Here is a 26,748-nt window from a genome sequence, read left to right on the forward strand (position 1 = left end):
TTAACATCTGTTGTTGGGAAATTGTTAGAATCCATTATTAACAAAGTAATAACAGGATATTTGGAAAGTCAAAACACAATCCATCAGAGTCAGCATGGTTTTATAAAGGGCAAATCGTGTTTGACTACTTTGCTCGAGTTCTTTAAAGAAGTAACAAGCCAAGTGAATAATAGGGATCCTGTAGATATAGTATATCTGGACTTCAGGAAAGTGTTTGATAAGGTGCTGCACAGATGTTTAATACACAAGCTAAGATCACATGGGGTCAGGAGTAATTTATTAGCTTGGCTAACCAACAGAAAGAAGAGAGTTGGGATAAATGTTTTTTTCTGGTTGACAAGATGCAACTCACAGGGTGCCATAGGGTTTGGTCCTTGGGCCTCAGCTATTTACAATCTATATTAATGACTTGGATGCAGGGATAGAAGGTACTCTAGCCAAATTTACAGATGACATTGCAATAGGTGGGATAGTAAGTTACAATGAGGAAATAAGAAATGTATAAATGGATATAGATAGGTTAGGTGAGTGGGCCAGATGGAGTTTAACGTGGATAAGTGTGGATAAGTTGATTGGAGAAATGGACAGAGACTTGAGTGCTTCAGTGTAGAGGGATTTGGGTATCCTTATTCATGAGTCGCAGAAAACTGGTATGCCGGTACAGCAGGTAATAAGGAAAGCAAATGCAATTTTGGCATTTATAGCTAAAGGGAGAGAGCAGAAATGAAAGCAAATGTTGCTGCAACTATACAAGACATTGGTGAGACCGCACCTGGAGTACTGTGCACAATTTGGTCCCCTTGTTTGAGGGCGGATATAGTGGCATCAGAGGCTGTTCAGAGGAGGTTCCCGAGATTGATTCTAAAGATAAGGGGCTTGTTTTATGACGAGAGATTGTGACGTTTAGGCCTATCCTCTCTAGAGTTCAGAAGAATGAGGGGAGACCTAATTGAGGTATACATGATAAAAAGCAATGACAACATGGACGGAAGTGGATGATTCCTCTTGTGGGGCAATCTAGAACAAGAAGTCATAGTTTTAGGACGAGGGATATCAGATTTATAACAGAGATGAGGAAAAACTATTTCTCTCAAAAGGGTCATGAGTGTGGAATTCAGTACCCCAGAGTATGGTGGATGCTGGGACATTGAGCAAATTTGAGAAGATACAGAGTTTTAATTAGTAATGGATTGAAAGGTTATGGAGAACGGGCAGGGAAGTAGAGTTGAGGCCCAGATGAGATGGGCCATGATCGTACTGAACAGCGCAGCAGGGTTGAGGGGCGGAATTTCCCATTCCTGCTCCTAGCTCTATGTCATGTTAAAAAGTGATGCATGATCTTTACATGAAATGGCCTGGTTTTGTCAAGGATTTCTATGAAATCGATCAATGTAAATAGCCAGTACAAATCACGGAGGTATTTTTGAATGACTGCAATGATTGGCTCAGGTCATCTGTGGCAATCACAATCAAAATGTGAAGATGCCAGCGTTGGACTGGGGTAAACACAGTAAGATGATTCACAACACCAGGTTAAAGTCCAACAAGTTTATTTGGTAGCAAAAGCCACCAGCTTTCGGAGTGCTGCTCCTTCGTCAGGTGAATGAGAGTTCTGTTCACAAACAGGGTGTATAAAGACACAAGCTCAATTTACAAAATAATGGTTGGAATGCGAGTCTTTACAGGTAATCAAGTCTTAAAGGTACAGACAATGTGAGTGGAGAGAGGGTTAAGTACAGGTTAAAGAGATGTGTATTGTCTCCAGCCAGGCCAGTTAGTGAGATTTTGCAAGCCCAGGCAAGTTGTGGGGGTTACAGATAGTGTGACATGAACCCAAGATCCCGGTTGAAGCCGTCCTCACGTGTGCGGAACTTGGCTATGAGTTGCTGAGCATTTAATCTCATGGAATTTATATCACCTCAAAATGTTAGGAACGGAGAGGTCACACAGGTAGATGTTGATGTACACTCCGGTGTGACGTGGAATGAATTTCAGCCTGTACTTCACCATGTCTGAACACCGGTGCTAGGCAAAAGAACTAAAAGCGTTTTCACGAGTACTGATTGAGTTGCAACCAAAGTTAAAGAAAGTTTGTTGAAAGTAAAATGCAAATATTCCTCAGAGGTGACTAGTAAACATAAATGACATTTTATACTATATATTAACTGTGTCGTAACTATCTAAACACTACTTCAGTTCTTGCCTCAATTTGTGCAGATTAAAATGTTGTAAAGTAAAGTTTGTAAAGTTTATTTGTTAATGACAAGTAGGCTTACATTAACATATTAAGGAAGTTACTGTGAAAATCCCCTAGTCGCCACACTATGGCACCTGTTTGGGTACACGAGGAGAGAATTTAACATGGCCAAAGCACCTAACCAGCACATTCTTCGAATTGAGAGGGGAAACCAGAGCACCCGGAGGAAACCCACGCAGGCATGGGGAGAATGTGCAAACTCCACACAGACAGTGACCCAAGCCGAGAATTGAACCCTGGCGCTGTGAGGCAACAGTGCTAACCACTGTGCCACCGAATCACCCACATAAAATATTCATGAAAAGCATCAAACTTCAGAAATGTGTGGTTGCAAAGTGCTCAATATTCCGATATAATTCAGAGGCATTACTCAAGCACACTTAAAGAGCACATGATTGGTAAAGAAAAATTTGTCTCTGTGAAGGATACTAAAAAAAACTTGCATTTTAATAACAACTTTCACAACTTCAGACCACCCTCGAGTGTTTTACAGTCACTGACATATTCCTAAATGGAGTATTGCAGGAAAAATGGCAGCCAATATGCACAAAATGAACTCTTGCAAACAGCAACAAAATAAACTACCACTTCATCTTTTTAGGGACTTCAGTTGAGGGATACATGTTGCCTCGGATAGCGGGAGAACTACCCTGTTATCTTTTGAATGGTACTGTGGGATCTTTCACTTCCATTAGAGAGGGCCAATGTCCAAAAGGTGGCACCTCAGACAGTGCAGTATTCCCCGTACTCTGCACACCGGTATCATTTTAGATTATATGCTCAACTCTGTAGAGTGTGACTTGACTCCACAACCTTCTACAACAATGATGTGAGGGAAGACATTCCTCCTCATCTCCACCTTAAGTGGGAGACTCCTCATCTTTAAACAGTGCCTCTAGTTCTTGCTTACCCCACAAGAGGAAATAATTCCAATGAGTATAGGCTCAAACTGCTCAACTTTTCACCCTCGGAATCTAATCTAGTAAACAGTCTAATAAACCCTATAATTCCCGCAATGGCCTTTTCTTAATTAGAGGTGTAGCGATATTCAACAGTTTCCCAATTTTAATTTAATACATATATAAACATATCCTCTTGCCACTTTGCTGCCCTCTGCAATTATTTTAGTATGTAAGGTGTATTTTCATCTGCTTAATATACTGAAGCCACGAATATTAGTCAAAACTATATTCAGTTACCGTGAGTTTCAAAATAAGGTTACTTCTTTCTTCAGATTCTTCTTTCGACACTGGATTAACCCATTTGATTTATTTTTCAAGGCTTATAATCTTTCATTTTCCCCCTCCTTTAAAGATGATGTATTAACAAGGTCTTGCATTTCAATGTCATGTTAAGCTGTCAAAATTTATCTACCACTGTATTTATTCTGTGTTCTCTCCTACTGTAAAAACAAGACCTAATGGTTGTAAAATATTTCAAATTAGATGCAACTGTCAAGTCTGCGTACCATAACATTTTAAAGTAAATGAAAATGGTCAGCATTTTAGGGAGGGCATTTTCATCTTGAACCTAGACTTTTGGAAACTTTAATGTTACGGAGGTAATAAATTTATTTTATTTTGCAGAAAAAACTCACTGCTCTATGAAACAAATCCCCCTATATTTTTCAAGCGCAGTGACAAAGTTACAATTGAGGTAATGAGGACTAAATTTAGACTAAGATTAAAAATATGCAGTTCTAGTGTCAGTCAATTATCAATGCAGACGAACCCTATTGAAACAACATATTATCCGAGGTTGGAGGAGGATGACATGCAAGCAAGCAGGCTGACTATCCTTTGACTCCACTGCAAGTGCAGATGCTCTCACAGCAGATAGGGTTGAAATGGTGACACATTCCTGAAGTCAAAGTTCTTTATGGAGAAAACAAATCTCATTTAAAGGAGTGGTTTTCATAATGTAGTTGTAAAGTTCAGTTGCACACACTGGACATGTGCATTTATGCATATCTATGCTTATGCATACACTTGTACAAGGTATTTGCACCCATCAATGGTCCCAGGTCCTAAAACCTCCAGTGGAATACAATGAGACAATTCAAGCAAACCTTATGATTTTAAAAATTCAAAATGGCTGTGCTTCTCTCCAACAAAATGCAGTGCACCAAGAATTAACACCATTCTAAAGTAATTTTTCTTGCACATGTCCAAAACTACTTCTCTTGCTTTAGATTAGTCTGGAGGGAAACTGCCAGAGGCCTTCAAATTACACCAACAAACAAAGAATACCAATTTAACTTCAACGTGTCACCGCTCAAATACCAGGCCAACATGGTTAATACCAGAATTTGGGGTTTTTGGGTTTTAGATGTTGGGGGCCATTCTCCCAAAAAAATTTTAAGTGTCGAATTTGCATAAAAACTGGAGTAAATCACGCTGTTTTTTCAGCGGGATTTTCAAAACGAATCTCCCACACTCTGTGCACGGCTAAGTACACGAGCATGAATCAGTCCAAAAATCAGGGGATGGGTCTATTCCCACTGGAGGTCGGCAGCATAGCACTGAGTGGGCCACTGCGTGTCCATTCATCTGTCAGTGCCTAGATCAGTGCATATGCAGTGGCCCGTCTGCTGGCCTCCTGATTGTTGGCCAGCCGTGACCCACACATCACCAGCTGTACGACCCCCCCCGCCCCCCCCCCCCCCCCTCCCGACAGCCCAATCGCTGGCCCCACCCCGAAGATGCCCAGGCCAGCCTCCCCATTAGGTCCCGCCCTCTTAGCACTGCCTGATGCCCGATGGGCAGTGCCAATATGCCCCCAGGGCATTGGCACTTTGCCCCTTGGACAATGCCAGGGGGTCCAGGCTGGTACTGTCAAGGTGGCAATGCCTGGGGGCACCCCCAGCACCTGACCCTCTGGGAGGCTCGAATGCCCCCTCTTAACTCTAGCAGTGTCGGGCCGCCAGCTCCCCATTATTGGGGGTTGTACTAAACCTGCTGGAATGAACCAGAGTGCGCGCGCCAGGGAGTGCGCGCGCCAGGGAGAGCGCGTGCCAGAGAGAGCGCGCGCCAGAGAGAGCGCGCGCCAGAGAGAGCAGCGCCAGAGAGAGCGCGCGCCAGAGAGCGCGCGCGCCAGAGAGAGCGCGCGCCAGAGAGAGCGCGCGCCAGAGAGAGCGCGCGCCAGAGAGAGCGCGCGCCAGAGAGCAAGAGCGAGAGCGAACGAGAGTCAGCGAGAGTGAGCATGTGTATGTGAGTGTGTGTGTGCGCGCGCGCGCACGTGTGCGAGTGAGTGTGAACCAAAGTGAGTGTGCAAGTATGAGTGAGTCAGAGTGAGTGTGAGTGAACCAGAGTGAGTGTGCGAGTGCGAGTGGTGATGGAGGGGGGGGGATGCTGGCGGGCCCGGAGATTTCAGTGCAGGCCTGCTGGTGCAATTTAAATTGAATGTAAATTATGACTTAAATAATTTATGTCGCTCCACACCTATTTCTGGCGCAGAGCTGACGGAGCCGGAAATCCGGCTGCTGGAGACACGCAGAGGTCATGGCACCCAGCGAGGAGCCTGCGAAACAGCCTTCACTAGAGTCTCCCGGCCCACTGCGTTAGCCCCCCGTTATTTTTCTCTTTAAATCTTTGTTGTGTTACTTTAATTTCAAGGCACACAGGATCTCTGAATGCAGTCCAGGTATTGAGATGCACTGCAGGAACTCACCAAGTCTCCTTCGGCAACACCTTGCAAACCCATGACCACTACTATCTAGCAGGACCAGAGCAGCAGGTACACCTGCGAACATGGTCAGCTGGAGGTTCCCCTCCAAGTCACTTGCCATCCTGACTTGGAAATATACCGTCATCCCTTCACTGGGTCAAAATCCTGGAACTCCCTCCCGAATAAAGCTGTGGCTGCACCTGCAGCAGTTCACCACCATCTTCGGGTGCAATCAGGGAAGAGCAATGAATGCTGGCCTAGCCATGAATCAATTTTTAAAATAGTTTCTACATATTTCACGTATTTGTTTTGGCTTTAACTAAGTCCAACAAGTACCAGACAGCTTGAAAGCCAAAGCGAACACCATTAGAGGTAGTGGAAATCTTCAGAGAATTGTTGGCGAAATCTCTGGGGAATCTTAATTAAACAAAGATTGCATTTTCTACACCAAAATGTCTGTTTTCATCATTAAATCCATGTGAGTAATCACATCCTCAAATATTTTACCCAGATTATCACTTCTATTGCATTACAGCATCTAATTACACATCATCCATTCATTCAATTCCTCTCCTGCAATTGAATCATTTTTTCCTTACATACAGAAACATATTGGCACAGGCTGCTTCAAACAACATTCTGTTCTGACACTATTCGGCTTTTATCTGCACATAATATTTTGGCTTAAAAACCTGAATCTTCTGCTCATTGAACATTTGCAATTGGTTATGCCTGGAACCTTCCTTTTAGCGCACTTAATGTCATTGCTCAGTAAGCTAGACCCCAGAATCAAGCCTCACTGATCATAAACCTTTTTCTATTGTGAAAATGAGGAGAAAGAGCTACTGATCCCAAAAGCAGAGAACTCCAGCAACATCTTTAGAATTTTTAAAATTAAAAGATTTATTGAGAAGACGACAAAAATTTTAAACACACAAGATTAAAGTTACAATTGAAACAGTCTTACAGAACAACCCTCAAATAGCTTGCTTGGTCAAAAGTACAAGTAAAACACCTTCTTGACAAAAATCTCCTTGCAGATTTTTAATCACAAAAATGTATAAGATTACCCAAGTCAAAGAATTGCTGTGACTCTAATAAAGGTACATCCCAACTTCTCAAACACTTCCACTCGGATGTGGAATTCCAAAAGGAGGTTCAGAAAACAAACTGCTCGTGAAAACAAGGACTCTTCTGGTTTAACACTGTGGCTGTCTCCAATATAAAACTTTCATAGCAACTCACACACAAAGGACTTGGTCCTCAGCACTTTCTTCCACAGCCACACCAACTCAGTTAAACATCCCTCCTGAAATATCTTTTTTCCCCTTTCCATTATCCTCAAACATCTCTTTAAACTTAATTTCTTTCATGCTTTCTATTTTGCCTCTTTACTTGGGTTGATAACATTTAATATATATTTCCCGTTTCCTCATGAAACCTTGATAAGATGCCAAAGTTCCTTGCCATCTCTGAACTCCCTTTTGAGATTCAACAGTTGAAAAACCAAGTTGCTGACTTATCTCACAATGCAAATTTTAGATCCAACTTGTTTACTTGGAACTGAAACACACCACAACCTCTTATTATAACTGCATCAACCTAAAACACCTTTAAGCTTTCATCTCTTAGACCTCACAGACAACCTGTCTCTCATAACTTTGCCCCAAGTATTTAACCCTGGATACACATACACAGCTCTCTTTACCTACTCAGAATTCCAACATAATCCCAAAAAATATTTACAAATGTATCGTTCATCACCCTCAAGTAAATGGGTTGATACAGTCATTTAGTCGACTATGGTTGTATTGGCTCTTTGAAAGAACTGTCCAATTAGTCTCATTCCCTTGCTCTTTTGGCTTAGCCCCGGATGACCTCAAATTTATGAAGCACAGAGCGTGGGAGGTGGGGCAGGAGTGCACTAGAATAATTAGGTTTAGAGATAACAAAGGCATAGACGAGGTTACAGCAGCAGATGAGCTGAGGCAGAGTCAGACGCAGGCGACGTTAGAGGTGGAAATGGGTGGTCTCAGTAATGGTGCAGATACGTGGTTTGAAGCTCATTTTTGGGGCCAGATATGACAAAGGTTGCAAACAGTACAATTTAGCATTAAGCTCTTGCTCTACACTTTTTGCTCCATTTATAGTGATCATCCAGTCCAACTGAAGAGAACTGCATTCCTGTTACAACAATTGTCCACTTCGAAAAGTTAACCAACTTTGCATCGCTCACCCCAAACTGGACAGCAAAACACCAAGAAGAAAAACTGTTAGCTCCAACCATAAACTTCAATCCCTCTTTACAAACAGACAGATTCATTTTACTGTACTTTCATTATTCAACCGTTCTAATTCAAGTTGGTTTGAAATTATGCAGTCAGTTTAAGTCAGATGAATACAAAAAATGCTTTGCAGCAAATCTCTTACTTTGGAATCTGAATTAATGTTGAAAATATCCAATTTCAAATTGAGCAGCTTACTGCGAATGGACCGATTAGCATCTCAATTTCATCAAATGAACAGCTGGCAGCATCAATTAACCCGATTTACAAAACAGCAACATTTTGCCAAATGTGTCTTAGAATCACATAATCCCTTCAGTGCGGAAGGAGATCGTTCAGGCCATCGAGCCTGCACTGACAACAATCTCACCCAGGCTCTCTCCCTGTCACCCCACCTTATCCCTCTGACACTAAGAGCCAATCAATCTAACCCGCACATCTTTGGTGTATGTGAGGAAACTGGAGCGCCTGGAGGAAACCCACGCAGACTTGGGGAGAACATACAAACTCCAAACAGTCACCTGATGCCGGAACTGAACCCAGGTCCCTGGTGCTGTGAGGCAGCGATGCCAACCATTGTGCTACCGTGCTGCCTAAATAGTCTTAATTACTTAAATGTTTTCCAATATTCATACCTGGAAACATGGCATGGAGTCTGATCATTTCTGTCAAGTTCTACATGGAATCACAGAATGGTTACAGCTTAGCAGGCCACCATTAAGCCAGTCATGTAAATGCTGGTTCACTTCTCGCCTTTTTCCTCCCACTCTGCAAATTTACTCTCAACAGATAATTATCCAGTTCTCTTTTGAAAATCGAGGTTGAAAGTGTTTTCAGCATACTCTCAGGCAGTGCATTCCAACTCCTTACAACTCAGTGTGAAAGGGATCTTCCTCCTGTCACCACTGGTTATTTTGCCATTCACCTTGTATCATTCTTCTCTGGTTCTCAATCCTTCCACCAATGGGAACAGCTTCTCCCTATATTCCGTCCAAACCTCGAATGATTGTGATTACTTCTACCAAATCTCCTTTCAGTTCTCTCTTCACCAAGCAACACTCCCTTAGTTTCTCCAATCTATCTATGCCTTGTCCTAGGTCAGTAACATAACTAGGAAAGCTAGGGTGACAACAGTAATTCTTGGGGAACCCCACTAGTTCCCTTCTTCCAGCACAAAAACTGTTGAATTCTGCTTCTGGTCACTCAGCTAATATCATGTTCATGTTGCAACTGTCCTCTGTTACTTGGGATCTAACTTTTGTGTCAAGCCTGTTATGTGGCACTTTATCAAATAGCTTTTAAAAGTTCACATACACCACATCAATCACAGTACTCTCCTCAACCCTCTTGAGACATTTCTTAAAAACGTGAGCAATTTAGCCAAACAACATTTGCCATTTACGAATCCATGCTGCCTTTCCTTACCTCACCTCGTCCACATTTGCCAAAAGTCACTGTTAGTTTTGTTCTAAATTATCATTTTTAAAAGCTTTGCACCATCGAGGTTAAACTGACCGGTCGAAAAGTGCTGGGCTTAACCTTGTATCTCTTTATGAACAAGGGTCGAACACGTGCAATTCTCCAGTCCGCTGGTACCATACCCATATCGAAGGTAGATTGGGAGATAATGGTCAGTACCTCTGCAATTTCCTTCCTTACTTCCCTCAGTATCATTTAGTGCATTCCATCCAGTCCTGGGGATCTGATCATTTGAAGTACAGTCAGCTTATCAAATACATCCTCTTTATTAATTTTAGCCCACCGAATGTCTCAACTACCTCCTCTTACAGTCTGACTTGGTCAGCATCTGCTTCGCACATAGAATCCCTACAGGGTGGTAAATTGGCCCATCAAGCCTGCAGTGACAACAATCCCACCCAGGCCCTATCCCTGATAACCCTCCTGATACTAAGAGGAAAATTAACATGGCCAATCAACCTAATCTGCACATCTTTGGACTGTAGGGGAAACCGGAGCAGCTGGAGGAAACTCACGCAGACATGGCGAGACTGTGCAAACTCCACAGTCACCCGCGGCCTAAAGTAAACTCAGGTCCCTGGCGCTGTGAGGCAGCAGTACTAACCCCTATGCCACCGTAAAAGACAGATGCAAAGTGTTCATTTATTAGCTCAGCCACAGCCCCTTTGTGTGCAAATGTCTTTTGGGTCCCCAATCCGCCACACTTATTTTTATCATCCATTTATTATTTATATGCCTAGAGGCGGCTTTTGGATTCGCTTTTAGATTTGTTGCCAGACTCTTCTCATCCTCTCTGTTACTTTTTATTAGTTCCCCTCGATATCATATATTGAGCCTGATTCCCAATTGTATTATCTATCTCATAGAAATCATAGAAACCCTACAGTGCAGAAGGATGCCATTCGGCCCATCGAGTCTGCACCGACCACAATCCCACCCAGGCCCTACCCCCACATATTTTACCCGCTAATCCCTCTAACCTACGCATCCCAGGACACTAAGGGGCAATTTTTTTAACCTGGCCAATCAACCTAACCCGCACATCTTTGGACTGTGGGAGGAAACCGGAGCACCCGGAGGAAACCCACGCAGACACGAGGAGAATGTGCAAACTCCGCACAGACAGTGACCCGAGCTGGGAATCAAACCCGGGACCCTGGAGCTGTGAAGCAGCAGTGCTAACCACTGTGCTACCGTGCCGCCCTGACACATCTGTTGTGTGCATTCTTTCTCTGCTTCGTCTTACTCTCTTGCATCGTTCAGGGAGTGCCAGATTTGTCTGTCCCATTCCCCTCCTGGGAATGTATTTTGATTATACCCAATCCACCTCATCTCTAAAGGCAGCTCATTGTTCCGTTAGACATTTGCCAGCCCATCTTTGATTCCAACCATCATTATAAATGCAACACAGAAAAGGTCATGAGGAGCTAATGTCTATAACGAGAGGCCTTAAGAATGGAAATATTCATCAGAAGTTTAACGTGATGCACATGATGGATTAAAAGAATCCATTTGTTGCAAATGTGTTGAAGCCCATGGCATCCGGATGTTTGTTTGCAATGTTCATTTTTCCCCTTTCCTTTTTGTCTATTGGCAAATGCGAGTTAGCACGCACAGTAAACCACAACTCCAGATTTTCAAAATTGCACTGAACACAGAAACATTCTTGAACAAGATATGCTTTTAGAATTATAAACTGCCATCCTCCAATAAATCAATGGAATTTTACAGTTCCTCGACTCCCCCATTAAAAGGCAACCAAGAAAATTGCAGTTGGCCTGGGAAGAGAGACTTCTACAAAAGGTTGATGCTTCACTGCCAATTCCACCAATCCATACAGGGTGGATTTGATTTGAAAAAACAACAAAACTAATATCTCAGTGATCAAATATTGTCTGAGAGAATAATGCAAAAAGAGATAAACCGGATAAACTTGCAGAACTCAATGATGTGTGAAATTACTCGTCTTTAATATTTACATTAAAAGATTTTGTAGTCCATTTGAATATGCGAAGCAGTAATCTGATCTTTGAACAGGGAATATATTTTGTGAATATAAGCAGAGGAAAAATTACGTTGAGCTTTGTGTACTATGACGTACTACATCCTGCCGCACAGGATACAGACAACATAATTCAGTATTTCCTTCTTTCCACAGAATTTTTATACCTTAATCATTACTTGTCATTTAACTTGTCTTCTATCATACTCATTTCAACTTTAGCTTCCTGCACTTGGGTCTTGACCCTTGAACTTGGATTCCCAGTTTCAAAAAGAAATAGAAATATAAGGACTCGCCTAATTGCATAGTTAATAAAAGCAGCACACAACGGAGGTTCATAGATCAGAAGATCCGAGGTTCATGGTCTGTCAGCTTTGCTGGAAAGTATGTATGCATGGACAGGATTGGATTTGGCTGGAATGGTCTGTGAGTGAGCTAATTGCTTGCCAACAGAATCACAGATTTGTACAACACAGAAGGAGGCCTTTCGGTCCGTTGTATCTGTGTCAGCTCTCAGTAGGAGCAATTTCTCTCTTACTTCCATTGCTTCTTCTGTTAAATACCTTAAATCTATGCCCTCTGGTTCTCACTCCACTTTTTCCTATATACTCTGTCCAGACTCCCTCGCAATTTTGAATATCTCTGTCAAATCTCACTATTTACATTTGTGAATAAAAACTGGTCACATTTCCAAGGGTTTAAAAAGATGATCAACTTTAAAAACAAGCATTTAGTAATTTGATATTGTTAATAAAATGTGCAATTGTTTCAATTCTTGATCAAAGTTAATGCGATGAGCTGGTGAGGTTTTTTTGTGTGGGTTTGATTAGCAGGTGTCAGTACAGATGGTGGAGCATGTGTCAGTGCAGACTTGATGGGCTGAAGGGCCTTTTCTGCACTGTGATTCTGAGATTATCTTTTTCAAAAGAAAATTTGCAACTGTCATTCATAATTGCCATTGTGAAATATCAAGAAATTGAATGTACTGCAGAAAAAAAACATGCAGAAATATTTCATTGTGCACGAATATCAAATGTAAAGGAAACAACAATCTATACTTCATGATAAACGACCATTGATTATTTGGCAAATGGACTCTGGCACAGGCATAGTCATAGAGAATGCAACAGTTAACAGCGAGACCTATTGTGCCCTGAATCGGATAACTGACATATATGAAAAGTTAAAACTGGTGTAATATAGGCACAAATGAACAACATAGGCAGCAACCATGCTCTGGTTCATTCCCCAGGGCAATGTCTTACCAGAGTCAACCTACCTGTTTTGACTTGAAATGAAGCTTGGCAGTTAACTCTTCATCATTAGTTAAACTGGTGCATTCTCCATGACAACGCTTCTACCAGAGTCCACTCACCAACCAATCTGCACTCTCTTCTCATGAAGTATAGATTGTTGTTCACTTACATTTGGTGTTCTTGCACATGTCCTGATGAGTGCAAGATGAAAAGCTTCCACATGTCTTTTTTCAGTGATGCTCACTTGAACTATTGACTGCTTTCTGGTTCAATTATTAACTCATTCTAAGTACTGAAAGATCAAAGCACATGAACAGAATTTGCCGATCATTTCTCCAAAAAAATTGAACATTGCATTGCCTACGCAATTTGGAAAATATGTAACTAAAATTTCAATAGAATACTTCACGTAAAAAAAAGTTACAACAGCAATGACATGATGCTAAAAATAATCTATTTCCAAGCAGCAGTCATTTAAAGGTAAATAGCAATTAACTTTTGAGTACCTTCCAAGTAAAGGAGAATGCAATTCAAAAGAATAACATTCATTCTGACCATGTGCGTTCCCAATATGCCCAACTGATCTCATCCTTGCATCCTTACTGACTTCCAGTTACAGCTTTAGGCTCCTATGTATCAGAAAAGACAGGACTTGCCTCATGTCGCTGAAGTAGCCCAGATCCAAATATGCACTGTTTCCTCAGCAATGCACTGGCCATCAGCCTAAATTATGGCACTTAAACTCACGCAGGGGACTCAATGCCACAGAATAGTAACCCAGAGGCAAGAGAACTACCAACCAAACCAATCCAATACACAATGGATCCAAAATAAAATTCAACTTCAATCGCCAAAAATTGCACTTTTTTCCCTTGAAAAGCAAAGCATTCACATCACCAGACCTAGGGAGTAAATACATGCTCAGGAAAGCTACATTAAATACATCACCCCAACATGTCCACACCAATAACTAATTTGCAAAAGGTATAACAATCTCTGAGAAGTGCATTTGTAAATAGGTGCATTTGAATAAATTTTAAAACTGGACTGAAGAGATAACCATCATTTTACTGTTGCACAGTGACACACAGTCAATTTTATTTAAAGGTCTTTGTTAGTCAAGGGTATTAAGAATCATAGAGCCAACATCAGGGAGATGGATTTCAGATACAGGTCAGCTATCATCTCATTGAATAGAGAAAGAGGCTCGAATGGCTAAATGGCATACCACTTTTCCTATATTCCAATGCAACTTGGACCTTAATACATTCTATTAATGACAGCTTTTCATACATGTGCAATTATTGTCAGATTCAGGGTACAATAGGTCTCATTTTATGGAAACCCTAGAGACTTGAAAACACAGTCATTCATGTAACTTTAATAATAATTTCCAAATCAATTATGATGTTTCTGGAGACTGAAATCGATCTCGTTCTTGTCCCCACATTCAAAACAACAGCAAAAAATGCAGTGAAACTTATTAAGATTTCCACCTGGAAAGAGTCAAAAAGCAGTCTTTCAAAGTTACATTTACAGACCTGCATCAACTTTATTTGCCAGCTGTGGACTTCCACCTTAGCCCTGCTTCTACTTAAGCTTTGATTAACTTTTACTTTCAAAAGTCAAAGGTTAAATAAAGGAAAGGAAATGTTTTCCGTCAAATAACTTACTGACCACTGACACCAACTTCCAGCAGAAACCCAGCTCTTAGTAATCAAGTCAAACAGAGGAAGCCGATTTGCCGATCTTTAACTCGAAATGTCTAGGGGGCTACTTTCTTGTATAGAAAATTGACAGAAAATGTGTAAAATTGAAACATTGTGCTTTTAAGGGGATTTGCCTTTGGCAACTGATGACTTCACTTCGATTGGAGCTATAGCACTACAAAGGCTTACCTTCTTCGGAAAAAAAATACTAAGTTTGCTTGTTAGAGCACTTCCTTTTGTAAGTGAAGGTGACAATTTAACAATCGTAATACTTGAAAATCAAAAGCAGACCAAATATTTTAATGATGGTTTTGTGTCAGTGCTGGCTGCAGCCTTGTCCTCACAGATTACAATGCCTAAGCTGTTTTCACAGAAGAGACACAGTTAAAATGAAAATTTGTCAGAATCAGATGCAAAATGCACCTTCCATAAATATAACTAGGACTGTATGGTACCATTAAATAGAACAGAGAAAAATGTGAGTAAACACTGTAAACTAGCTTGGATTTCTCACCATACACATGCGTGTAATAATTTTAACCGGATTTATTTCCCACAAATCATTCATTTCATTGCCTAAAGTACAAAAGTAATGCAATAGAATATAAACACTGCATTAAACTACTTCTTAAATGAATTCTTGGGATGTGGGGTCGCGGCCAAAACCAATATTTATTGCCATTCCAAAGTTCCATCCATGTACTTCAGTTCCTTGATCATTTCCAAAGATATTATTAAAACCAAAACTATTCCCTCTCTCGGTCCTTCTTGCTCCCCACTTCCAGACACCATATTCAGGAAAGAAGGTGGAAAAGCAAAATTCATACAGACTGCGCAGATGCTCCTCTCACTGTTTCCATCCAAACACAAGTGCTTAAATGCGGTTTTCCTCATTTGCTCGCCACCCCTCTGGGGAAATGTTTACCTGTGACAATACAGCTCAAATATCTAACTCAACATGTCAGCGATTGGGTGTAAATCTGTGCATCACTCTTGGTACAGCACACCAGTGCTGAACTGCAACTCTTTCAGAGAAAGCAGACTTGAATAATAATTCCGACGCACAGGGACTGCTTACTTGGAACAAAATTTATGATATCTGAAGGCCGTTCTAATGGTGCAATGCTTAAAATGTTTATGTATTGGAGAAGAGAAAACCCTGGAACAAACAAAATTTATTGCACCAACTGCTAAAATCTGATGTAATTAAAATGAGGTTTGTAATTTACAAAGAAAAAAATTCTAACCTAAAATCCCTGAAGTCCTATCATTGCTGTAGTTTTTAAATCATTTTTGATTATCCTCATTAAAAGAGAACTAAAAGCATTTCTTGCACACAAGAACATAATCTTGGTGGTTTGAGAAGGCATGCTTAATGATTTAAGAGGTTAAAAAAATTGCACAAGCCCAAAATACGCAATTCCTACCACAACCGAGAACCTTTGCCTAGTTGAGGGGTGTCATTTCATTTAAGATTTCCATGTGGCAAAAAATACTTGCATTTCCATCACGGTTTTCACAACTAATGGAGGGCTTGAAGCACTTTACAGTCAAAGAAATATTTTAGAAGTGCAAGCACTGTTGTAAAATAGGAAAGGGAACCACATCCAATTGTAAAATGGCATCCATGCTTGTTTCTTCAAGTGGATTTCCACAAAGAAATTATAATAATGCAAGATTAAAATTCTGGGACCACATGGACTATGCCAATTTTCCTGAGAAATAGATTCCAAACGATACCTGATTAAAAGCATTTTCATAAATAAAAGCAAATTACTGCGGATGACAAAGCTCAGCTTTGACAAAGGGTCATCTGGACTCGAAGCGTCAGCTCTTTTCTCTCCTTACAGAGGCTGTCAGACAGGCTGAGCTTTTCCAGCATTTTCTCTTTTGGTGAAAGCATTTTCAATTGTGACTGCTTATTTCACTGTTAAGGACGTGGGTGTAGAAAGGATCAATACAGATCTCTAAAGTTAGATCTTATTGCCGATTTATAAAAATGAATCTGTCAGTTCTCAAACCTCAAATCTCAAGAAAAATTGTAAGAATATCAGCTTTTATACTTCAAGAAAACAAGGAAGAGACCAAAAAGGCACAGTCATTTACACAGTTCACAGAAACGATTTGTGGGCCTGAATAGCAGACATAATAAAAAGTCACCCAACATTTGTAGTTTTAGTAAAAGGATTGTACTGTGCAAACTTTTTGACAACTGAAAAGGCATACTTCAACGAGCATTTCAACATTTTTTTGTGCAAAGCACACTTCGGGAACATAAAACCAAGATACTAATTTTGTAGTATGTACTAACTTAGTCATTGCATGCTTCTTTATTAGTGACAGTTGTAGTCATTATTAAGGTCCATTGCCACCCATCCTTATAACTCCAAAAATGATTCAGCAATGTATTGATGGAGGTTGACAGAAGCTGATCTTAAAAGATCCTTGGGATTCACGCACTTCTTCCAACATGAAATGAAATGTTATAGTTGCTCAGTTGTGGGTGGGATCTCCATCCCTTCCCACTGACGGGGTCTTCTGGTCCTGTCAAAGGCAACCCCCCACGGCAGGTTCCCTGGCAGCAGGATGGGCAAGCCACGTAAACACAGCAAACGTAGATGGGACCAGAAGATCCCACCAGTTGCCAATGGCAAACCACCTCTGCCACTAGAAAACATGCCGCTGGGGTGCTGGAAAAGCCCACCTACATCTTAATCTCAAACAAAATACATACTTCATATTCTATTAACTATTCTAGATAACGTCACAGAATGGCAAGTCAGCAATATTTACTGAAACAAAATATTTAAATAAACACCATACTGATAATAACAAATTTTAACACACTGACCCTAGAGATAACGAAGAAAACAGAACTGAAATCTTCAATGACTAAACTCCAAATGAAACATTTTTCAGAGTATACAAATTCTTCAGTTTTGACATTACAATTATGAATTGAGTTTTCTTGAAGATAAATGTGGTTTCTGACAGAATAGCTAGCTTACTCAAACACATCTATAATAAAATGCCAGAAACAATCAACTGGCTACCAGAAAACTGGACAACATGTTTTTAAAAAATCTGTCAACAAAATATATGCTGAAACCTAATTTCAAGATACAATATACAGGCAGCTAGTCCTGAAACAGTAACAAGTTCTGCAGTACTATGCATAAGACTATAAGAAATGCAAAGCAAAACCTTGGCCCTACATCAGGATCAAAACCAACACATTTCCCAAAAAGATGCAGCCCATACAAAGTAGCCAAGGAGAGCAGCGATTATGGCACTACGATTTGTAACTAAAAAATTTTGCCCCTTTAGTTTTGATATCCAAATAACCAGTAGCAGGGTTTAAAACAGTACCATGTGAAGTCCTACACTCCCCTCCATAGGCTTTCAGCATTTCACCTCAAGGGAATTTCACTCGCAATTAAGAAAGTTCCTAGAAAGTAAAATTGTCCAAAACATTTTCAGGCACTTGGAAAGCCCTGTTAGGAGTTGTACCACTCCACTATCCCTTTAGGTGGATCAAATTAGCTTCAACCAGTCAGGAAGCAGCCGTATTTATGCCACCTCTTCTGATTTGCTGTTGCTAAAGCATGTGAAAATCTATTCTCAGAAAGACTCCTTGTTATGTTCGCAAAAATGACAACTACAACCAAAGCCAGTTGATCATATGCAACAATGGAATTAATAGTGCAGTATGATGATACTGTGCCTTTAAGAAATGTATATCATGTTTCATGCAAGGAGTATGTTTAGAATTCAGATCTCTTTTGCAAGGTGCTGATTTGTCCAAGAAATCTTTTAAATTGATAGATGGGAGCACAAGATAAGTACTCATTTTAGACCTGGCGTGTTTATTTTAAGCTAAGCTAATGCATTTGTGTTTTAGGTTTCCCCTGGGGGTTTTGGAGTAGAGTTTTAATTAGATTGATTGACAGGAACAGAATAATGTGCTTAATGGGAGGAGCTAAGCTTCCGGGGAAAAACAGTTTCTCTTTCATTTTTGAAACAAGCAGTTACTGCCTGATTCTGAAAGAAGCAAGAAACGTCTCTCTGTCTCTTGCTTGAGATGTCTGGAAGCTCCAAAACTGGCAAACTCAGTACAAGTAATGGGCCTGTGTTTTGCTGACTAATTTTATAGAGGGGGTTTAAGTTTATAAGAGGAATATTGTTTCAATTGGAACTCAATGAGAGGTTAGCAATTAAGAATTGTTCTTGTCTTGTTTCAGTACTGTTCAATTGTTAGTTAAGCTAATTTACCGGTTATAATTAAACTGTGTTGTTAAATAAAATTTGTTTTGATAAAAAGCTTGCCAGTGTGTCAGTAGAACTCCACCTGATGTGAAACATCATATCCTCATATGTCGAATTGTTGGAGTCTAGTCTGACTTCAGAATATATCTTGGGGTTTCTGATCTGGTAGCCAGAATATATCTTGGGGTTTCTGATCTGGTAGAAGACAAAACTACCCTAAAAAAGAGGCGCAAACATATAATTTGCCATCTATGCCTATAAAATTAACTCCTCCTTTTGTTTGAATTTATAAAAAAAACTAATATGGCAAGTTACACACTCCCAAATAAGAGTGCTGGAAAAACAAAGTTGGTCAGTCCAATGAGGAAATAGGTGAGCATTTTGAGTGCTGTTTAAGGTAAGTTGAAGACGCTACAGCCAAGATGTTAACTCATCTTTTCTCTTTCAGATATTGGTGGACAGCAATTTGTTTTAATTTCAGATTTTCTCTCATCAATAATTACAATTTTTTTGAATAACAAGTTACATTTTCATAGTGCCTCTAACTTAGAAAAAAATCCCAAGCTGCTTCAAAGAGGCATAATCAAAAATATGAATGCGAAGTCAAAGAGGGAACATAGGAATTAGGAGCTGAAGTAGGCAATTCAGCCCTTTGAGCCTGCTCCACCATTCAATCAGACCATGGCTGATCTCTTCCTGGTACCTGTTCCTCACATTCCTGTAATCCGTTTCTTTTATTCAGAAATATATCTATCTCCTTCCTGAGAACATTCAGGGGCAGCAAGTTCCACAAATTCACTAACCTCTGCAAGTAGTAGTTCTTCCTCATCTTAGTTTTAAAACTACCGCCTCTCAACCTGTACCTGTGCCCTCTATTCAAGACTGCCCTACAAATGGAAACATTTGGTCTATGTTTATTTTGTCAATCCCTTTTAGTATTTTATATACCTCAATCAGATCCCCTCTCATACTCACTAGAGTTTAGAAGAATAAGCCCAAGCTCTTTAATCTCTCCTGGTACATCAACCCTTTCATCCCTGGAATCAATCTGGTGAATCTCCTCTACACCGCCTCCAGTGCCACCACATCTTTCCACAAATAAGGAGATCAAAACTGGACACAATGCTCCAGATGTGGTCTCACCAATACCCTATTCAATTGTAACAACACTTCTCTACTTTTACACTTTAAAAATTTTTTTTTTAAATTTACTTCAGTCCATTTGTAATAAATGCTAACATTCCATTTGCCTTTTTTACTACATGCTGCACCTGAATACCGACTTTCTGCGATTCTTGGTCAAAGACACCCAGATCCCTCTGCCCAGGTGTATTTTGAATCTGCTTCTCACTTAGATAATTATCTGCCTAATTTTTGACCAAAATGGATAACCTCTCAATTACCCCCATTAAACTCCATCAGCCAAATTTTGGCCATTCTCTGAACCTATCTATATTTGTCTATGAAATCTTTATCACCTCTTCACTGCCTGCTTTCCCACCTATTTTAGTATCATTCACAAGTTTTGCTATGTTACACTCCATCCCCTGCTTGCAGATCATTTACAAAGATTGAAAACAGTTGAAGTTCGAGGACTGACTCCTGCGGCACCCCACTAGTTACAGTTCTCCAGCCAAAGATCCTCTGCTTTCTGTCGGTCAGCCAATCCTGAATCCAATCTAGTACTCTATCCCAATCCCTTGCGAACTCACCTTCTGGATCAGTCTTTTATGCAGCATCTTGTCAAACGCCTTCTACAAGATTAGATACACCATATCCACAGGCTTCCCCATTATTCACCTTGCTGGTTACATCCGTAAAGAACTCAAGCAACTTTGTCAAGCATGACTTATCCTTCACAAAAGCATGCTGACAATGGTAGATTGAGATTTGTCTTCCCAAATGTTCTGTCATCTCCTCAATGAATGATTCCAGCAATTTCCTGACCACAGAGGTCAAGCTAACCAGCCTTGATTCCTATTTTATGCCTCTCTCCCTTTTGAATAGAGGTGTCACATTAGCATGTTTCCAATCCACTGGGACCTTTCCAGAGTCCAAAGTATTTTGAAATATCACAACCAATGCATCCACTATCTCTGCTGATACCTCCTTTGATACATTAGGGTGCAGGCCAAGTCCTGGAGACTTATCTGCCTTTAATCCCATTAGTTTATTCAATATCTTATCCCTAGTGATGGCTATCGCACCAACTTCCTCTGCATTAACTGCAGTTTTTGGAAAATGTTCATTATTCTGTACTGTGAAGACAAAGGCAAAATATTGCTTCAGTGCCTCCAACATCTATCTTTATGTTCCCCATTATTTCCTCACCAGTACCATCCTCTAAAGGGCCAACATTTACTTCTCTTTAAATACTTATAGAAGCTTTTGGTATCAGTGTTTATGTTTTCTACCAGCTTTCTTTTGTAGTTCATCTTAGCTCTTTTGATTTTATTTTGAGTGGCCTCTTGTTGAACCTTAAACTTCTCCCAATCCTCCAGCTTACTGCTCGTTATTGCAGTATGGTATACCCTAGTTTTTGCTTTTATGTCCCCTCTGACTTCCTTATTTAGCCATGGAACATTTTTCTTCCTTTAACAATTCCTCTAACTCTCAGGAACATACTTGAATTTAGAGTTATTTAATATCTCCTGGAACATTGGCCATTGTTCCTCAACTGTCCTACCCTCAATTAGTTGTGCCCAGTCTACTTGGGCCAACTCTTTGCTCAGGCCTGTATCATTACCTCTGCCCGACGCTAAAACTCTAGTATGGCACTCAGTCTTCTCTCGCTCAATCTGAATCTAAAATTTTAGTATGCTGTGATCATTCTTTCCAAGAGGATTCTTAACGACAAGACTATTTATCAACCCTTAATAGTTACATACTACTAAATTTAAAATAACCTGCTCCCTGGTTGGCTCCATAACACATTGCTCTAAGAAACAATCCCTCATGCACTCTATGAAATCTCCCTCCACTAATCCACCATTGGGAAAATCAGAACGTGATTTTACACCGGTTGGCTTCCAAATTTGTGTCTCCTGCTAGATTCTCCATTCCCACCCACCACCAAGGAGAATTCCGCACCAATGGTGGGGCGAAGAGAAACGACCAAAGTAATGTGGGAGACACTTGAGGCACTGGGAGGTTGGAAGAGGATATCGAGATACTAAGGCATGAAGACATGAAAGGAATGAGAATTTTTAAATTTCAGAAATTAGGGGATGAGAAACAAGAATCACAATGGCGGGTTAATGATAGGTCAGTTATCCCACTGGCTGGTGCCACAAATACCATTTGCATCTCATGAATGATAAAACAGCTGAACATCCTTCCAATCTTGAGCCAGCAGGAAATTACACCAGTCTAAAACACGATTGACAAAAAGTGGCATGTACAAGACATTCCTCAGTTTGCATGACACTTGGAGACGAGGGCAGCAAAAGCCTTTCTGCCATAGTAGGTCAGCAAAGAAAGAAATGATGTGTGAGCTGAGTCTTTTGTGGGACGGCATATGGACCAAGTTTGGCTGCGGGTGAAAGGGTGAAAGATGAGAGATCTGCCAGCAGAGTCAAACCTTGAGATGACAAATGCATAGTTGAAGGTTTTGGCAGCAGATGGACTGCCAGGTAGGAGCAGAGGTCAGCTCTATTAGCCATATGAACGAAGTGGGAATGGAGGGATACAAAAGAATGGTCTAGTTTGGAACAGGGAGCGGCGCGGGCTTGGAGGGCCGAAGGGCCCGTTTCCTGTGCTGTATTGTTCTTTGTTCTTTGAAGGTACAAGTGAGTGATGCTTGAAGTGGAAAGATATGGGGTTGAAAGCTCAACTCATGTTCAAATAGAATGCAAACAGAGTGGGTTAGCCTGAGACAATCGTCAGGGAGCAGGATAAAACAGTGGCATGGGAATATAGTTTTGGTATAAGCTGAAGAAGATGGCTTCAACCTTACCAAAGTTCATTCAGAGGAAACCAGGACTCATCCAAGTCTGGAAAGTATACAAACAGTCTGATATCAGGGACCGTGAAGAGATGAAGAAAAAACAACTAGGAGCATGAATTCAAGACTTCAGGAACAAAATCCAGCAGAAATATCCATCATAATTCAACATAGCAATTAATCAAAAGAAACATTGGATCAAATGTAGTGGGTTCAGGATGAGGAATGTAGGAAGAGAACATTCATTCCCCTCAAAGCCTGTTCAATGAGATCATGACTGATTTGCAACCGAACTCTGCATGCCCTATGTCTTTGCTGTATATCGCTTAATACCTTTGGTTAGCCAAAATCTTTCAAACTCAATGGATGAGCCTTGCCGTCTCCTGCAATACTTGAGACATTAATGTACTCCAATACCTTATGAATATCTTTACTATGCTACATGCAATACAATTTAATTCCACATACCTGAGGATACAGATGCAGACTTTACATCCTGAGGTCAAGCGACAGAAACCGAACCTCTGTTTGCTTTCAATGTCTGTGAGCACAAAAGTGAAGTGCTGCCCCACTTGACTCTGTGAAACCCTGAAAATAACCATGTGCAGCATTAATTGGCAAATAAAATCTTCACGGTCAGAGTTGTCAACTGTCTGAAAGGAAATAAAACCGCAGCACAAAACTTCAAACCATGATGGCTGAGGAAGGCTAAGCTGAAATGTTATTAAAAAGAGTTCAATTATAACAGCAAATGCTGGAACCTTCAAAACACAAGCAGGAATCATGAGATATCACCAGGTCGGCAAGCAGTTGTAAAGAGGCGGCAAGTTGTTGACTTTCCATTTGTGCACCCTTCATCAGAACTGAGGATTAGCAGGTAAAGGTAAGCGAGCATTTTAATAAGATAAAGCCAGAAGAGGGGGGAGGAGGAGGAACGCAATTATTAAATGGAGAGTTTCACTTGTTAAAGTTATTTTTAATGAAGTGTTGTTTTTTTGCCTCTGTGAAAGCTGAAAGTAAAGATTACACTATGAACCTACAAATCGGTACATCCAAAATATTGGTATCTTGTGCACAACTTGAAATACCAGTGATAGAAAAAGGGCAGGAAAGGATCTGAGCTTTCACTTCACAATTCTCCATATCCATGATTCTCTTACAATAATCAACATTAGTATTGAGCAAGTTTACCAATTTTAAACTATGCTCCGAATTTTAAATAAGGGCATCAATCTTTAATATTAACACAAATTTGACACTTAGTTAGAAATGCAACAGAATGAAGAAGTGCAGGTTAGGTGGATTGGCCATGCAAAATCGCCCCTTTTAGTGTCTAAGGATGTATAAGTTGGGGGGGGGGGGGAAGAGAGAGAGAGAAGAAATGTGCTGGGTCAAGGGAGGGGGGGTGGAGGAGGAGGAGGAGGAGGAGAGAGAGAGAGAGAGAGAGAGAGAGAGATGTGCTGGGTCAAGATGCACTTTCGGAACATCAGTGCTGACTCAATGGGCTGAATGGCATCCTTCTGCACAGTAGAGATTCTATGATTCTCAGTGAAATGCCTCCAAACACAATATAATTTATGCATGATACTATTATGCTTTTCCATATTTGTTTCTCCACAAGTGAACAAGTCCTTCACTAACTTTCATAATAAACACTTGGCTTTCATTCATTGCCTCAACTTCTATATTTTCAAAAACAGAGAAAGAACGCTCAAAAATAAGTCTGTCAGATCAATACACACTGACCTCGCAATAATCATTTGGTTGCAAAATAATAATTTCAAGGAAGTATAATATTTCCATTTTTAAAAAGGAAAGGTGCTGCTGTTCATAGAAGCATATATTCAAACAAATGTTGCTGCTTCAGGACAGTGTGCAAGAGAGGAGAAAATAAGAGCAAAATCAGAAGATAAACAGCTAAAGTACGTGAAATGAATAGTGCAACATAAAACCCTGAAGCTCCTTTACAAGCTGATAAAGGAAATCACCACAGTTTAGTCAAAGGCTGTTCATACTTGGCAATACTGGTGTAATTGCTCCTTCCAAAAGCCAATTCTAATCAGTAAGCACGCCACTGGATGGCAGCAATGGAGCCTCGTTTTCCAAACATATAAACCTTCAACCAAGCACCCTCCGTAACAAAGAGCAAAAGCTCATTCTTAAAGGCTTACAAACATATTCACAATAAACTGGAAGACTCAAGTGCGAAGACTCAAGAGGATGTCGTCAGTTAAAAGGTCAATGCTGGGGCTTAGGTTTTCAAGAGCTGCTGCTGCTACTAAAAAGGCACCAACATATCTTTAACTGCAAATAAAGTCTCTAAAAATGAAAGATTCATCAATGTATCCTTTGAAAATTTAAGTGCTATGTCCAGTTCTCCAGCTATCAACGGGCACATGTACTTGTGTGTGCTGTTTTCCCAAAGACCTCAAATATTTACTTCTTCTCCATGCCGGGGAGTTTTCGCTTAAGATTGGATTCTATTTCAAAGCAGAGGGTCAAATATAAAATGATTGCTTTATCACGCAATACTGTACCTTTCAACATCAAAAGGAAAGCAAAACTTCGGCACAGTCTGCAGCACTTCCTGTAAAGAATAATAAAATCGTTAGGCTCCTAAGACTTGGATCGGAATCACTACTGTATCTACCACATAAAGTCTGAGAATAACCTTCTCAATTAAAACCATACATAAATAGTTGTTCCTGTATTGAAATAATCAACCACAATGAACTTCATTGATTATTAACACGAATCAAATTTATGCTTCAGCAGACTGTACTGACAATGGTAAAGGAGCACCAGGAGGGAATAGCTTGGCCTAAAGGGCATTAACACCCCCTCTCATCCCCACTGGGATCCCCTTCAACAGGACCATATGGATTTTACAAGCAGCACTGCACCATATGGGTAAGCCACGTCTGCTGATACATGCATCACAGACTAGCCACCAGTTTTTAGTCAACACAAGGGCTTCAGACGCAACATGTGTTGACAATGCAAATTGGGAAAAATATTAAATGGTGGCAATAAGAGAATGCCAAAATTTAAAATACATGCACTATCCTCATTTACACTGAAAAGTCTCAGTAGGTTTACTTGAATTGCAAAGAAAATGCACAAATATTCAGGGAAGAATTTCATCTCATGTGTTATGCTTCAATTAATCTCGACTTTAATAAAGTTAATAGCAACATGACATTAATAAAATGCTATAGGAACAACAGCAGCCATATCATTAACAAAATTTAAAATACACCTCAAAAATATCATTTTATATCTTTGTGAAACTTACAGGAACTCATAACAGTGAAACATGCCAATATGTTTTACCCTCCACAATTGTTCCAAAAGAAAGTGTTATTTTACAAGTAAAAAGTGGGGGAATCTTTGAACTGTTTCAAAGACAAATTTTACTGTGGTCAAAGATTCTGCGAGTTCTGGTTCTTGGACAATTCGCAGTTTATAACAGAATAAACATGATGAAAATAGCGCGAGCTTCATTTGCGTATGTGTTGCGTAAATGAAACACAAATCTTGTTATTTGGTCTTTAGCAGGAAGAGGTCAGTGAATAATACTTGTTACTACAACCAGAACAGTTCATCTGGGTGATCTGGGCTTGGAAAATTCTCAGCAATTAAATCTACTGTACAACTGCCTTCCTTCAGAACTTTATTGCTTTGCATTTTGTTTGTCTTTCAAGTTCAAAATTTGCTACATTACACTGGATTTATGGATGCATATATTTTACTCAAATTTATAGTTGTGAGGCTGTTTTTCAGTTTAGTACATATAATTCACTTGACTAAAGTAGACTAAAAATACAATTCAATCAGCGCATATACAAACATTAAAAATTACTGGATTTCGTTGTGTAATACTGC

General features: G+C 40.2%; 1 protein-coding gene across 3 annotated transcripts in view; it reads right to left on the reverse strand.

The window, feature by feature from the left end:
• dennd1b (DENN/MADD domain containing 1B) overlaps window positions 1-26,748 on the reverse strand; it is a 296,649-nt gene that overhangs the window by 145,568 nt on the left and 124,333 nt on the right. For 2 of the 3 annotated variants that reach the window (XM_078218142.1, XM_078218143.1), the window contains exons 4-5: window positions 25,401-25,450; window positions 23,332-23,451 (exon numbers count right to left, since the gene is read on the reverse strand). The exons of the other annotated variant lie outside the window; for it this stretch is intronic. In XM_078218142.1, coding sequence (XP_078074268.1) covers window positions 23,332-23,451; window positions 25,401-25,450 — 170 coding nt within the window. The remainder of the gene's footprint in view (window positions 1-23,331; window positions 23,452-25,400; window positions 25,451-26,748) is intronic. 3 annotated transcript variants of the gene reach the window in all.

This window comes from Mustelus asterias, chromosome 8 (assembly GCF_964213995.1).
Source record: "Mustelus asterias chromosome 8, sMusAst1.hap1.1, whole genome shotgun sequence".
NCBI classification, from domain to species: domain Eukaryota; kingdom Metazoa; phylum Chordata; class Chondrichthyes; order Carcharhiniformes; family Triakidae; genus Mustelus; species Mustelus asterias.